The sequence below is a fragment of the Falco biarmicus genome, chromosome 6 (genome assembly GCF_023638135.1).
Source record: "Falco biarmicus isolate bFalBia1 chromosome 6, bFalBia1.pri, whole genome shotgun sequence".
NCBI classification, from domain to species: Eukaryota; Metazoa; Chordata; class Aves; order Falconiformes; family Falconidae; genus Falco; species Falco biarmicus.
This window is the reverse complement of record NC_079293.1, coordinates 76,271,693-76,285,465: the sequence shown is the minus strand read 5'-3', so window position 1 is coordinate 76,285,465 and position 13,773 is coordinate 76,271,693. Positions and strand designations below refer to the sequence as shown.

The 13,773-nt window shown below is 42.5% G+C and overlaps 1 protein-coding gene across 1 annotated transcript; it reads right to left on the bottom strand.

Annotated features, from left to right (window-relative positions):
- Positions 1-315: 315 nt before the first annotated feature.
- Positions 316-8,692, bottom strand: LOC130151174 (cytochrome P450 2K6-like). Its single transcript, XM_056343040.1, has 9 exons — positions 8,305-8,692; positions 6,348-6,510; positions 5,636-5,785; positions 5,183-5,343; positions 4,183-4,356; positions 3,475-3,616; positions 2,578-2,762; positions 2,234-2,375; positions 316-556 (listed from the first exon to the last, which is right to left on the bottom strand). Exons 1-9 carry the CDS (start codon positions 8,488-8,490, stop codon positions 369-371), a joined length of 1,491 nt encoding a protein of 496 aa, XP_056199015.1. The 5' UTR covers positions 8,491-8,692; the 3' UTR covers positions 316-368.
- Between the last annotated feature and the right edge of the window lie 5,081 nt (positions 8,693-13,773).

Here is a 13,773-nt window from a genome sequence, read left to right as displayed (position 1 = left end):
CTTCATGGTCCATATGTCTCTTTGGATAAACCGGGACTTGGGAGTGTTGCTGGGGGATATGTTTCCAACAAACACACATTAGCAAGTGAAAATCCAAGTAACAATGTGGAAGCTGAGGGTCTGTATTATTTAGCCCAGATTAGGTGATCTAATGGGTTAATCCATGAGCCATCAATTAGTCCACACTTCAGGTCCACCTCTGCCCTCCCCCAACAGATCAAAAATAAAAGAACACCACTTTGCTTTAGAAGTACTGGGAACCTCCATTAAGATGCAAGGTGAATTATTTTGGCCAAGGAATTAAGAAGGCAGGTATCAAGAAAAAGTAATTTAAACATTTTTGAAACTAATTGATGCTGATTATAGCTCTAGGGACGTGTTACAGCACACATTTTATAGGGTTTGGGAGTGACATTAAATGAAATAGCAGGGCTGAGGTCCAGGTCTGAGATGGAAACTCCAGGGGGAGGGTGGAAGGTGAACCTCTGCAGGAGGCTGGTGAAGAAAAGGAAGAGCTCCATTTTGGCAAGAGTCTCACCGGCACATATCCTCCGCCCTGGAACGAAATGCAGAACAGCCATAAGAGAGTCATTGGGAGCTGTTTCTTCAATATTTGGAAGAAATGAAAACCTCTGAGCAGCATTTATTCTGAGGAAGATCAGCAGGAATCTAGAACACTTGAAATGTCATATTCTAGCTATGAATGAACCTGGTGATTTTTTTCTTTTCCTTTGTCTCAATGCTTGCATGTTGGGAGAAATGTATGGAAATGCAATCTGAACTCCTTAATGCCAATTTTGAATAAAATTTGTATTTGCCTTCATATTCAGATTTTTCCTCCACTTGGTTCAATTTTTGGATCCCAGACCAAAATTGGCTGGTTGGTCTAGATTTTGGCTCTATTAATCTAGTCACAGGCAGTTTGTTATGTTAAAACGTGTCAGGAAAGACCGTGGAGACTCGCAAAGGCTGGCTAGAGTGGGACTCAGGAGGAAGGTGCTGGAGATATCTACAGAGACCCTAACATAAGCCTTTCTTCAAAAACACTGCATATATAAATTTTTCTCAGCCCTGGTCAAATTCAGCAGCTTGTAAACTGCTTTAATCAGAGCATGATGATTCAAGGCCAGAACTAATAAAAACCTGAACTAAGACTTGCCCTTACCTTCCCTGTATAACAGAAAATGGAAAATTAAGAGCTATTGCATGGCTGTGCTATGAAATAAACCCTCTAGGGAATGCCCAGACCCGACACTCCCTGGATGTGCTTTCAGCCAGGACACCTACACTTGCATCTGAAAAAGAAGGTGTGTGGATTGGAACTATCATAAATCCTTCTATGAATAAAAAGTAAATATTTACTATATGTTGGGTGGCGAGCATGACAAGAAAAAGCCGCATTCAAATATCATGCAGAGTTAAAAATACACAAATAGGGTCTATAAAAAATGCAGAGTGTTGTGAATATGATAGACAAATTAGCCAGAAACTGACATATAGGAACTTAACGGAGCAATGACAAAGCCTGCAAAGCAGGAGGAATGTTGGAGAAGTAGCAGTCATCGTAGGGGTCCCAGTCTCCCATGGTTTGGGAAATGGTGCAGGTGTAGAAGCTTAGGTGAATGTCACGCTCTGTGGAAGCCTCAAAAGACAACCCCTTTCTGTCCTTTGATTTTACACAGAATTTATGGTTTTATATAAGGCAACTCCTCTTTATTGGCGCAGTGTATGAAGTCTTGATCCCAGCTAATATTATCTGTGACTGTTTAAAAGGGATGTGCAAAACCAAAACTTGTTTTTTCCCGGGGAAGACGCAGAAGCCACCTTTCCTGCATACTTTGTGTGCAGCTGGGTATGGTGAGAGCCAGAGACAAAGAAACCCAGGCTGTGGAGCAGTTGTGGGCTACAGATTATAATGCAGAAATGTGTTATCTAACCCATCATGGAATTTGCTGAAAACCTCCCTCATATTTAAGGAGGTGCTACAATTTTTCATATATAGTAGTTGAATACTGAGAAATCCATAACACCCAAAGGCTAGAGGAATCACAGGACAGTTGTGAGCACTCTTACCAGAGGTATGCCCTGAGACATCTCTGAAATATGGGTTGCGAAATGATCCCATGAAAACAACAGTGTGAAGGCCAGTAACAAACAAAAGCCAACACTGGTACAAGTAGCTGTTGTCTAAGATTTCTACTTGCAAGGGGAGTAAATTGAAAAGAGAAGGCACCTGCTGAAAAAGGCATGAAAGCATTTTTCTTCACAAATTTTCCATTGATGTCAAGAAAGTGCTCAGGATAGAACATGTCTGGTTTCTCCCACTGTGATTTGTCTTGCAGGACAGAGGTCAGTAAGGGGATGATGTAGGTTCCCTGCAAAATACAAAAGGGGAATTAATTTGTAGGAAAATACTGTGGTGGCAGTAATGGCAATAAGACTTCAAGATTTTCAGCCTGGAGAAAAAGATTGTTCTAACTGCTGTGATGTGACTTCATTAGGCAGTTCATGTTTATCACATTAACGAGGTTTGAGAAAGGAGAAATGCGCAAAGAAACAATCCCGTAGCCACCTTACCTTGGGAATGAAATAGCCTTTGAGAGTGACGTCTGCAGCAGTCTCATGAGGTAAATCCAATGGCAGGATATTAGCGAACCTCTGAATTTCATGGATGACCGCATCTGTGTATGGCATCTGAGTTTGATGCTCGATCCTTGGCGGTTTTGACCCTATCACTTGCTCTATCTCTTCTTGGACCTTTCCTGAGGGAAGAAGCAAGTATAAGTAAGATAAAGGACTCATGCATCCCTGAAACTTATTGTGCTTTACTGATCTAATTTATAAAAGACCTGGAGTGAAAACCATAAATTCCCCCCCAAACCTTTTTCCTTTCAGGAGTCATAGGAGGTGGACAGAACTGCAGAGTTTGATTATTTCTTTAACAGTTAGAAACCTAAAGATTTGTATTTTTCTGCCCTCTCTTCTGCCCAAAGTTTCTTGCTCTGACCAAGAGGTGTCTCAAAAACCCGACTTGACTCCTAACAACCCTGTACCATAGACTGGAATGGAGATGTCAGACAAAGAGCAATTCCCTGAATCTTCTCAGCTACTGAAAGCCTTGGTACAGTCCATTTAACATCTGCACAGGCCTTTGGTTTATTAACAGCCTGTTTCTGAGGGAAGCCTGGACCAATTTCATTGGCCAACACAGGACAGCTCTCTTCTTTTTAATTGATGAGATTTTACTGACCAAAAGACCTGGCCCACACAAACTCTGTTTATAATCTACTGGTAGGCTAACTAGCGTGCCCCTTACTGGATCTGAACCACAGGGCACAGTGATTCCTGGACAATAATTAGCTGGAAATCTTAGCTTTTCATACCTTAGTGTATTAACTGACATGTTGAGCCTCCAGGTTTCCATTTAGTTCCTAATGCACTGAGTGTAAAGGCATATGTCATAAAACCACTTACTCTGAACTTCAGGATACTTTAGCATCAGCAGGAAGCTCCAGTTTAGCGTGGTGGAAATTGTTTCAATACCAGCAGTAAACAAATTGCTCACCAAGCTTAGCAAGTTGTCATTATGGAAATACTGATTGGTAGTGGATTTCTCCTGAAAGAAGTGGATAAAAGGATGAAAACTTAAAGCTTTCCATGTGGAAATGCAATTTACATAGCTAAACATTTATGAAGAAACAAATACTATATTTTAAATGTGAAAGACAAAGAACAGCTTTGGGCTTGTACTTTGAGAAGAGTGTTGACAGGTTTTGTTTTGCTGAGCTCTGCCTTTACTGGTTTCTCTGTGAAGAAGGTAACCCAGGTGTATCAGAGACCCCAAACCAGGACAGCAGTAAAGCCCCAGTAGTGCTTTTGTTCTGTAACGCATTCTGGTTTTGAAAGAGCCACAAGGGGTGGAACAACAGACGGTGCAGGTAAAAAGATGCAGCCTCTGTAAATGTATTGATACAGTCTGAACAAACCCTTAAATAAGGGTAACATTTTGCTGATTAAAAGGTGTTGGAACTGCAACACAGTGAAAGATTAGTTCAACTCTACCAGTTTGTTGTATGTGTTCTGTCAAATATAGATTCCCTAAAGAAATATGGACTGAAAGGAAATGGTAAATGCCTTCATATAACCATAAAAGTTGGAATAAATGAGAACAGATTCAATTACCTCCTGCTGTTTAACCAGGAAAGCATCAATAAAACTTCTTTGATCATTTTTGTCCAGGTTTTTGAGATGTTCTATGAAAGTGTTTTGTACATAAGCATGCAATTCATCTCTGTTTCGAAGGAGAGTCTTGTTAGCTCTTAGGAGGAATCCAAGGTAAGGGAAGATATTGTAAATCTACAAGAGTGAAAGATGTTAGAATTTACCAGCCAGAGGTCTGAAAACACTCTAGAAACACATTAATAATATTGTGCCCATTTTGCAAATACAAAGATAAAGACTTAACATTAATGTTTTGTTCTTTAGAACAAGAAAAAGTGACTGGATGAATTCATGGTAGAAAATCCAAGGACCACTGAATACGTGGAAAACTCCCAGCTCCAAATTACTCATTTGCAGGTGTAGTGTATGATGTCAAATGTCAGACACCTGCAAGTTGCCACAGGGAGATGGAAATGTTGGCCAGCAAATTTTGTAGCTTTAGCCAGCTCTTCTGCTAACTTTTTTCTTCTGTCTCAAAGCCTAAAGGAACAGAAGTGAATCTGGTGTCCGTTATTACATGCAAGTATCAGAGAGTATTTATTACTCATTGAGATATTTCAGGGCTCCTCATACAGGCAGACCATATACTCTATAGCTTCTCCCTGCCCTGTTTTCTGAGAGTGTACTGGTTTGCCTGGTCACTTTATGCATGTGAACCATGTTTTTGGGGGAATACTGGTCTTGCTGTTCATGCACTACACGATCCGACCTTTTCAGTCCAGATTTAGTACTTTTCAGACTACAGCTTAAGTATGTTTTTGAGAGACTGAGGGTTTGACTGTTGGCTTCAAGATTCCCAGACTCTCTCTCAAGCTTCTTTTTTTTCCCCAGGAAGTGTTTGTAAACCTGTTATGTCTCAGAGTCTTGGATTTTTTTGCTTAATAGAAACAACTGACTACCAGCATTACTATGTTCCTATGGCATGCAGTGGAACAGCAACAGAATATTTGTTTGTCATTACCGTAACCAAAGGCTTCCCAGCAAGCCTCATGTTTTCATTGATCAAATTCAGAAGTCTCACAAATCTGGAGTCTTTGTAGTCAAATCGGTTTCCAAGTAATATCGACACAATTATGTTAGCAACTGCCGCATTAATTATTTTACTAGCTTCAAAGGGTTTTCCTATACAGTGAACAAAAGAATGTATTACATTGTGGCAAGAGATGTAATTTGTAAATGTAAATGTAATACTAATTATTACTATTTATTTGTTATGATCAATTGCTATTGTTGGTTATCATTCAATGCTAGAATACCACGCCAAGACACAAAAATGCCAGAGGAGCCCAATTCATCAAATTGATTCAGCCTGAAGTAAATGTCTTAAAAAGGTCTGAACTTGAGAGGAATACTGTCAAGCCTCTGGGCACTTGTTCAGAACCTTAGAAGTTTGAAGAATGAATCATCTACCCACCTTTTTGTGACTCAATGGTATCTGCCAGGTACCCGTACTCCTCCACAATGCGGTCCTCAATGGCCTTTTTTCCCATTCCAAAGTTTCGTAAAGTTGTGAGAGTAAATCTTCGCATCACCTTCCAGTTATCACCATGAGCAAAAACAATCCCTGACACAAAGAGAACATTTCAAGGTGGCAGAAAATTTTAAATAACTAATCTGCAGACATATAATGTAGATATTTAGTAGTAGTCACTTTTAAAACAAGCTAAATTACCTCCTGGCTGAGGAAAGAAACAACTTTCCCTTAAATATTTTCAAGCCTCAACAATAGGTTTATTGCACAAAAAAGGGAGGATAAACTATTTAAAAGGTTTTTGATCAAATCTTCAGAAGAACATATATCCTGAGAGACACTTATCACTGAAAGAAAGAGGGTGTTGGAAATTCAGGTTTAAACTGCTGATATTCTGGAATTGGAACTGAACTGAGATCTTATATATCTGATGATTGCAGGAGAAACCTGACTAGGCACAAATGTCTTTAAAATTTAGGTAGCATCTTAACATGTCATGAATAAATACACTAAAGTCAACAAAATTGCTCTCAATTTCCAGTGCCATTTATATGGTCTTTGATCTAAAGCCATGTGCCAGCTTCTGCTCCATCTGTACGAAAAAACCCTTTTTTTGAATAAATCAGGATGGGAAGGAAAAATAAAACCAACTTACCATTTCCTTTGGTCAAATCTTCAAAGATTGGAATTTTGGGTCTCTCTGCAAATGCATCTGCCTTGTTTATGAGAGCTTCCTTCACCGCCTCATACCCAGAAATCACTACTATTTTCCTTTGCCCCATCTGAACACTGAAGACCGGACCATATATTTTTGACAGCTGTCAGAAGAAGATAACAGTGATTTACAGCTTTTACAGCTGAAGAAATTCACCACCCTTTCAGTGATGCTTATTTTCCTGTCTGATCTCTAAGTTACTAAAATGTTAAATGATTTCCTAAGCACAGTGAAAGAGAATTGATTTAAATAATGTGAATGTGCCAGCCATTATGATGGCTGATGACTAAATGGCACAGTCAGGAGTGGAGTCATGTTGTGTTAAACAGAGCAGAAATGGTAACAGCCGAAACCCCACATCAGTCAAGGATTGTGCTGACAGCTCTGTCTTCCCTCTAGAACCCCTGTAAATTCAAACTTTGACTCATGTGTGCACACTGATCTCGTTCTTAATGTGCTGCTTCTGTTTGCAGGATAAATCTGTTCAAACCTTTATTACTATTATTGTATAAAAAACCCATGTTTTTTTCTGCACAAGGTCTAGCATTAGGTAAATTCTCACTTTTTATACATGACTACATCCACCATGAATCTGTCTGAGACACAACGTTTAGCCTAAGCTGGTACCTTTTTAACTTGTACACACAGATTTATTTTCATGTAACTCAACATTCCTGATTCTCTTGACAATAGGAGGATTTTTTCCTGACTGCACTTATTTTCCAGTGTGTTTGCCCAGAGGAACAGAAGACAGCTATTTAGCATTGGTATGCAAAATGTTCAGCAACTGGTAAGCAAGTCCAGCCAACTATATGACATAACACAGCAGCAGTGACACGTGTCTGAATTCGGAGTAGCTCCTTCGATGGTGATACAGGCTGCTGTAGCTGTGGCAGAATATAATTGCTTCTGTTCTCCAGTAAAGATTTTCCAGTGCTTGCAATGGTGATGCTCGGGATGAGCATATGGTCTCCAGTTGCATTGATACATTATGTATGTGTCAATATCATACCTTGAGCTAAGCTCAAGTCAGAGAACAAACCTCCTCCATTAGATTCACTGAATTACAGCAGAGACATGTTGGTTCTGCTGGCCTGAAAAGAGATGGAGCTTGCTTTTGCCGCCAAGCTTAGGTTGCTTTGTATAGCTATAGAGATTTTCTGGATACTGCATCTGATCTTTTTTTTTTTTTTGATTTGTGGATGTAACATACATACTGATGTGTAGGTGCAAATACCCCTTTTAAAATTGTCAGCAAGGAGGACGTGTAATTTCAATGTCTACATAGAAAGAACTCTAAGAAAGGAGCAGGTTCATAGAAGTCTTCTGACTCAAAATCAGGAAAGTCCTACAATAAACTAGGAAAGAAAGCACTAGAAAAAAGCCTTGCAAGATTTATTACTTTGTTTTGCTTAGATCTTTGCTGCATTTTCTGGCAACTGTTGGCCCTGAATATAAAGGATATATAGTTATCTCAGCTTTTGGGGAAGAAAGGAGGAAAGGGACATGAGAAGGGCTGCTGAATTGGTGAAGGCAGGAAGCCACAACCCCAGGCACATCAATCACTGGCAGGTGGAGGGAGTCAGACCACATGTCAAAATCACTCCTTATTCAGTTACCTTTTCCTCAAAATGACCACAAAAATAAAGTGAGCACTTGTTATTAATTTGAGTTTAAGGCTGAAACCTAGACGCGTGAAGCTGAATGGAGCAAGTATTACAGTAAAGAACAAATCTTGCTACATTCAAAGTCTTCTGCTCAAATAACCGTCTCCTGTCCTTCGCTAAGGATCATCTGTGGATGCAACACGTACAATAGTAAAAACTCTCTGACATCTTGGACTATGGGGCTTGGTGATATGTGCAATTATGGTACCAACAGAAAAAATAATGACTACCTGTAGGTAAGTCCTGTAGGGTCTCTTCAAATCAAACAAGTGCAGATTTCCAATTATAGGTAATGCTCTTGGTCCTGGGGGAAAATTCTTTCTCCGGTGGTTGTTCCAGAAACCTCCCATTTTCAAAACTGACAGAAAAATTAGGATGAGCACTAAACCAATGGAAGTGTAGCTGCTCCAGCCCATGTCTATTCAGCCAAGTATTTGCTGCAGAAGAGAAAAGGGAAAGCGTGGACTCTAGATCTCAGTCCTTGCAAAAATTTCCCGTGAAATTTGTGTGCTTGCTAATGAATCCTCAGTACGGTACAGAGGCAGGTAAATGTTTCCTAGCCAAGCATGTGTGACTGGGTGAGTGTGTAGCTCACTGTCCAAGTGTGAAAGTCCAAGAACATGGAGAACCACAGGTCATCAGCCTGGTGCTTGCTATTAAAGTCATACATTCTGCATGCTCTTCAGGTTACTGATTAGCTATATTTTCGTCATTAGCACAGGCACAGCCTTGATATGCTGGGAACTGAAATCAGAATGCCGATGCCCAAGTGATTAGTGCACAAAGGTTTCTTGTTTTTTAAAGCACTTAGGAACTGGTATAACTTTGCTTCCATTGAATTCATTAGGAATTTCAAATCACAGAATCACAGAATGGTTGAGGTTGGAAAGGACCTCTGAAAGTCATCTAGTCCAACGCCCTTGCTCAAGCAGGGCCACTGAGAGACAGCTGCCCTGGACTATGTCCAGCTATTGACTGCCTCCAAGGAAGGACACTCCACAACATCTCTCGGCAAGCTGCGCCAGTGCTCGGTCACTCTGACTGTAAGAAAGTGTTTCCTGATGTTCAGAAGGAACCTCCTGCGTTTCAGTTTGTGCCCATTGCCTCTTGTCCTGTCACTGGATACCACTGAAAAGAGCTTGGCTAAGTCTTCTGCATACCCTTCCTCCAGGTGTTTATACATACTGATAGGATCTCCCTGAGCCTTCTCTCCACTAGACTAAACAGTCCCCGATCTTTCAGTGTTTCCTCATATAATAGGTGCTCCAATACCTTCAGCAACTTTGTGGTCCTTTGCCGGACTCTCTCCAGTATGTCCATATCTCTTTTGTACCTGGGAGCCCAGAACCAGACACAGCACTCCAGGTGTGGCCTCATGAGCACTGAGTAGAGGGGAAGGATCACCTCCCTCGATCAACACTCCTCCTAATGCAGTCCAGGATACCAACAGCCTTCTTTGCAGCAACGGCATGCTGTTGCCTTATGTTCAACGTGGTGTCCACCAGGATACCCAGGTCTTTTCCTGTCAAACTGCTGAGTGGGTGGCCCCTAGCATGTACTGGTGCCTGAGGCTGTTCCTCCCCAGGTGCAGGACTTTTCACTTCTCCTTGTTGAACTTCATGAGTCCCTGTCAGCCCATTTCTCCAGCCTACTGAAGTACTTCTAGATAGTGACACAATGGCACAACCTTCTTCTGTGTCAGCCACCCCTCCCAGTTTGGTGCCATCAGCAAACTTGCCCTATCATCTAGATTATTAATGAAGACTGGACCCAGTATTGACCCCTGAGGCACCCTGTTAGTTACTGGCCTGCAAATGGACTTCATACCACTGATCACTACTGGCTTTTGAGCAAGTTTTCAACCCACCTTATTGTCTGTTTATCCAGCCCACACATTAACAACTTGTCTATGAGGATCTCATGGAAGATAGTATCAAAAGCTTTACTGAAGTCTTAAGAAGACTTCTCGTGACTAAGCTTGTTCTTTTGACTAAAAAGCTACAGCAAAGGTGTATGAGAAAGAAATGAAGAGGCCTAAAAGGTGTCACAGAACTGGTTTGCTTAGCTCCTGCTGGAGCACTGTAGAGGAATTGTAGAAGAATTATAGAGGAATGAAGCTGGGTTAATTAGCATTGATAACATACAGCTGTGGGCTGGCTTCAGGGGTGGTGGGCTGGCTGATGTAGATAAGGTGCAGCTGTGGCTGTTTCCTGCTAAGTAGTTAAATAGCTCTAAGGGGCATGGAAGAGGAGCACTGTGTGAAGAGGGACCTGTAAGAAGCAAAGGGAGGGGAGAGAGCACCTTGGATGTAGGAGAGGCCTTGGGAGAAGAAGGGTGCCTGGGTGAGGAGAGGCTGGCTGGAAGAGGAGCCTAGAGAAGAAAGAATCCGGATGCAGCAGAGGCAAGAAGCAGGGTGGAAGAGGCTGAAGAAATAGCACAAACAGTAGATGAACTTTTGAAACCTTGTGGGGGATTGGTGGTTGTGCCAGGGCAAGGCACAGGAACTGCTTATTGAAGTTAACCTGGTAGGTGATGGTAAAAGCCTTGTTGCAGCTGGCTAGTTTGGGTAGTGCTGTGACAGAGCATAGCACTGGTTGTCTGTTTCAGGCAAGGGTGCATCCCCAGAAGCCTTCTGGGTGTGAGAGAAGATATTTCCAGCTTTGAATACTACTGGCAACAGTTTGATTTGAAATAGAGAAGGACTTTTAATTTTTCTATACTCTCTTGTTATCAGTAACGTGCAATTATTCCATAGTAAACTAAATTAATTTTAACTTCCAGACAGCATATGGCTGCGTTGAATCATCTAAGAGCCCTCTATACATCTGTGCTGCAAATCTGCTTTGGGTGAACATCTTCATTTCCTTGCCTCAGGTTGAGCTGTTCAGTTATATTTCCATGTGTGTGTGCATTTAGGGCACTGGTGGGGGATAAATTGTGTAATGGACCATTTTCCTCAGGCAGTTTGGATGTAGCTGTGCTGGATGTGTGGAATGCAGAAACACAAGGGCTTTTGCCTATGTGTGTAGATCAGTGGAGTACCTTCTGAGGTCTGGCCCTGGCCTCTTTCATAGAGGGGAACAGGCAGAGGTGTAGGGAAGGGCGGGATGAAATAGACTTTTCTATCTCCCTTGTGTGATTCATCCTCACAATGACTTCCCTTCCAAGGAATGGCTGGAAGTGCGGACTGCTGCCTGCCGTAACGGTGGGAAAGACACCTCCAGCTGTAAGCAAAGATGTGCTTGGGATAAAAATCCCTGCTTGATCCAGAAGTACCAAACGTCCCACACGGGACTAGAGGCACAGTTTTTTCACTTGCATGTTTCAGTGAAAGGAGATAACTAAGACAAGCCCCAGGAGTGTGGCACTACACAGGCCTCATGAATCACTGGAGAGAAGGTGATCCCGGTGGAAGGAAAGAGGTCCAGGTCTGAGATAGGACCTCCAGAGAGAGGGTGGAAGGTGAACCTCTGTAGGAGGGTGGTGGAGAAGAGGAAGAGCTCCATTTTGGCAGGAGTCTGTCCAGCACAGGTCCTCTGCCCTGAAACAAAATGCAGAATGGCCATAAGAAACTCTGTGGGAGCTGCTTCTTGAGCTGTTCTCAGAGGAGAGAGCTTGCAGAAGGAAAGGCTCCCCCATCTCGGGGTTTGCACATCCCTAACAGCATTTTGACAGACCAGAGGCTGAATGCAAGCCTTTTGTTCTCCTCTCAAGTCTCTCTAGGACAGTCGTGGCCCTTCCCCAGGTGGCTGTTTGGGCACACGTGACTGTAAAGTTTCCTGGTATAGGGGAAACTCAGCATTGCCACATCCCCCATCACTGCTGTGTTGGGCTGTCCCTTATCACCACCATTCTTTGAGAGTTGGACTGTGTCCCTTTAGGTCCAGTCTCCTAATTCAGTAGCTCTTGGTCACCCAGTCTTTCCTCCTGGGCCTCTCACTGCTACAGCTTCTAGATCCCTTTGATGCATCCCCTTTGCAGCTACATACAGCTCCTGCTTTCAGGTGTTCAACATGAGGACTTGAAGCCTGAGCTAGAATGCTGATGGAGAAACCTGTTTTTTTTTATCCCAAGCCTGCTTGGTTGAAAGGGCTACCTACTGAAGTCCTGTTGTTGGTAACACATCCTAGTGAGAAATAATCTTGGAGGATGCTGGTGAAATGTGTAACTGGATGTTCTGCCTCCTATTGAAGGGCTTTCCCAGAAATGTGACAATAAAAGAAGATGCTTTTAGGTGCATCTGGAGTTACTGCCTTTAGTGGCAAGGTGCAAGGGCTGCAGCCAGAACAGATGGCATGGCTCACATGGGAATGAAATCCAGGGAAAACAGGTTAAGAATGGCTTCATTTTGAATTATGAGGTTAACTTTGTTTGCTACACGGACTCTGTAGGTAACTTTTAATTGAGGAGTTGAGAACTCTTAGGGATATGTTGGAAATGTTCCTCAACTCAGAAGGAGACCATTTTTCAAGGTGGAAGTAGCTCAGGGTGCAGAAACTGCCTGAAACTTCTAGGTTTTCTGTTTGTGGCTTTGAGGAGTAGTGCAGTGGGAGGACCCCAAAAATCACACTATCTGATTCTCACAGACCATCTTACCTGAAGTCCTGGAGTTTACTGCCACCAGATTCAAAAGGATAACCAGTGTTTGTTTCCTACTTTGCTTTGGGAAACTTGGAAAGTTTCTCCACAGTGAGGATGGAGGGAGGAGATCAAGCTGCTGTTTTCTGGCAGTTCCCTGATGGCCAAGTCCACCAATTGGCCCCAGAAAGTTCTGGGCTTCTCCATGAATGTTTCAGCAGCCCCTGGTAGAAATTCCTGTAGGAACTGTTGGGTCCTTCTGTTCTAGTGACCCTTGTCTGGAGAATCCAGGCACTTCCTGTGCTCCACAGAAATAGGTCAAATATCTTGATGTGGCTGCAAGTGAATTCCCCTGCACTGACACAAGATCATATGATGGGAAGAGCAGTTACTGTGGGTAATAAATTCTGCTGCATTTGCATCTACCTGTCCAGAGAAAAAATTGTACCCCTTTTGTGGGGTCAGTGATTGCCTTAGAGCTCTAAGAAAAGTGACAACAGAATTTACCTCTGGCCTTGCCAGGTAAGGTCCCTTTAGATCCATGATGTCAGGGTTTCCAGCGATGGGTAAAGGCCTGGGTCCTGGGAAGGACTTTTCTTTTACATGGTATTCCAGATATGCTGTCTTCTCAGAATCAGCAGCAGAATGAGTATAAACAGTAACCTTACAGAAGCAAGACTGACTCAATCCATTGCATTTCAGCAAAGGCTTAGCTGAGAAGATGAAAATTCAGACACAGTGCAATCTCCTGCCAGAACTTGAGAGGTTTCAGGCATTAAATGGCACTTTTACACAAACAGAAATATGAGCTTCATCTCTAAGAAATGAAAAATGCCTGTATGGGGTTTTACCCTTGAAGAATCTCTGAGACACTCTCACTACCATGTGCACTCATTTTACCCTGTGCTGGTTACTGTTTAATGGGTAAAGTCTGAACTGGTCCTGTGCACTGGCAGAGCAGCTCAAACACTGCCTTTAACTTTGAGACTGGGAGGAGGTGGGAGAAGAAGGATGAGGTTCTGCTCGTTGCTCAGGCATTCCCTTCTCTCTTTATGGAAGATGGTGGGTATGCCAGGTCTTGACAAGAGCAGAAGCTCAGCTGACTAAGGATCTGAGACAGT

Excerpts from the sequence above, each read along its gene's own strand:
- LOC130151174 (XM_056343040.1), bottom strand. The coding sequence starts at position 8,490 with ATGGGCTGGAGCAGCTACACTTCCATTGGTTTAGTGCTCATCCTAATT. Across the intron at positions 4,357-5,182 it reads CTGGGAAGCCTTTGGTTACG|ATTTACAATATCTTCCCTTA; the intron begins GTAATGACAAAC and ends TCACTCTTGTAG. Across the intron at positions 3,617-4,182 it reads TCCTGGTTAAACAGCAGGAG|GAGAAATCCACTACCAATCA; the intron begins GTAATTGAATCT and ends CACTTCTTTCAG.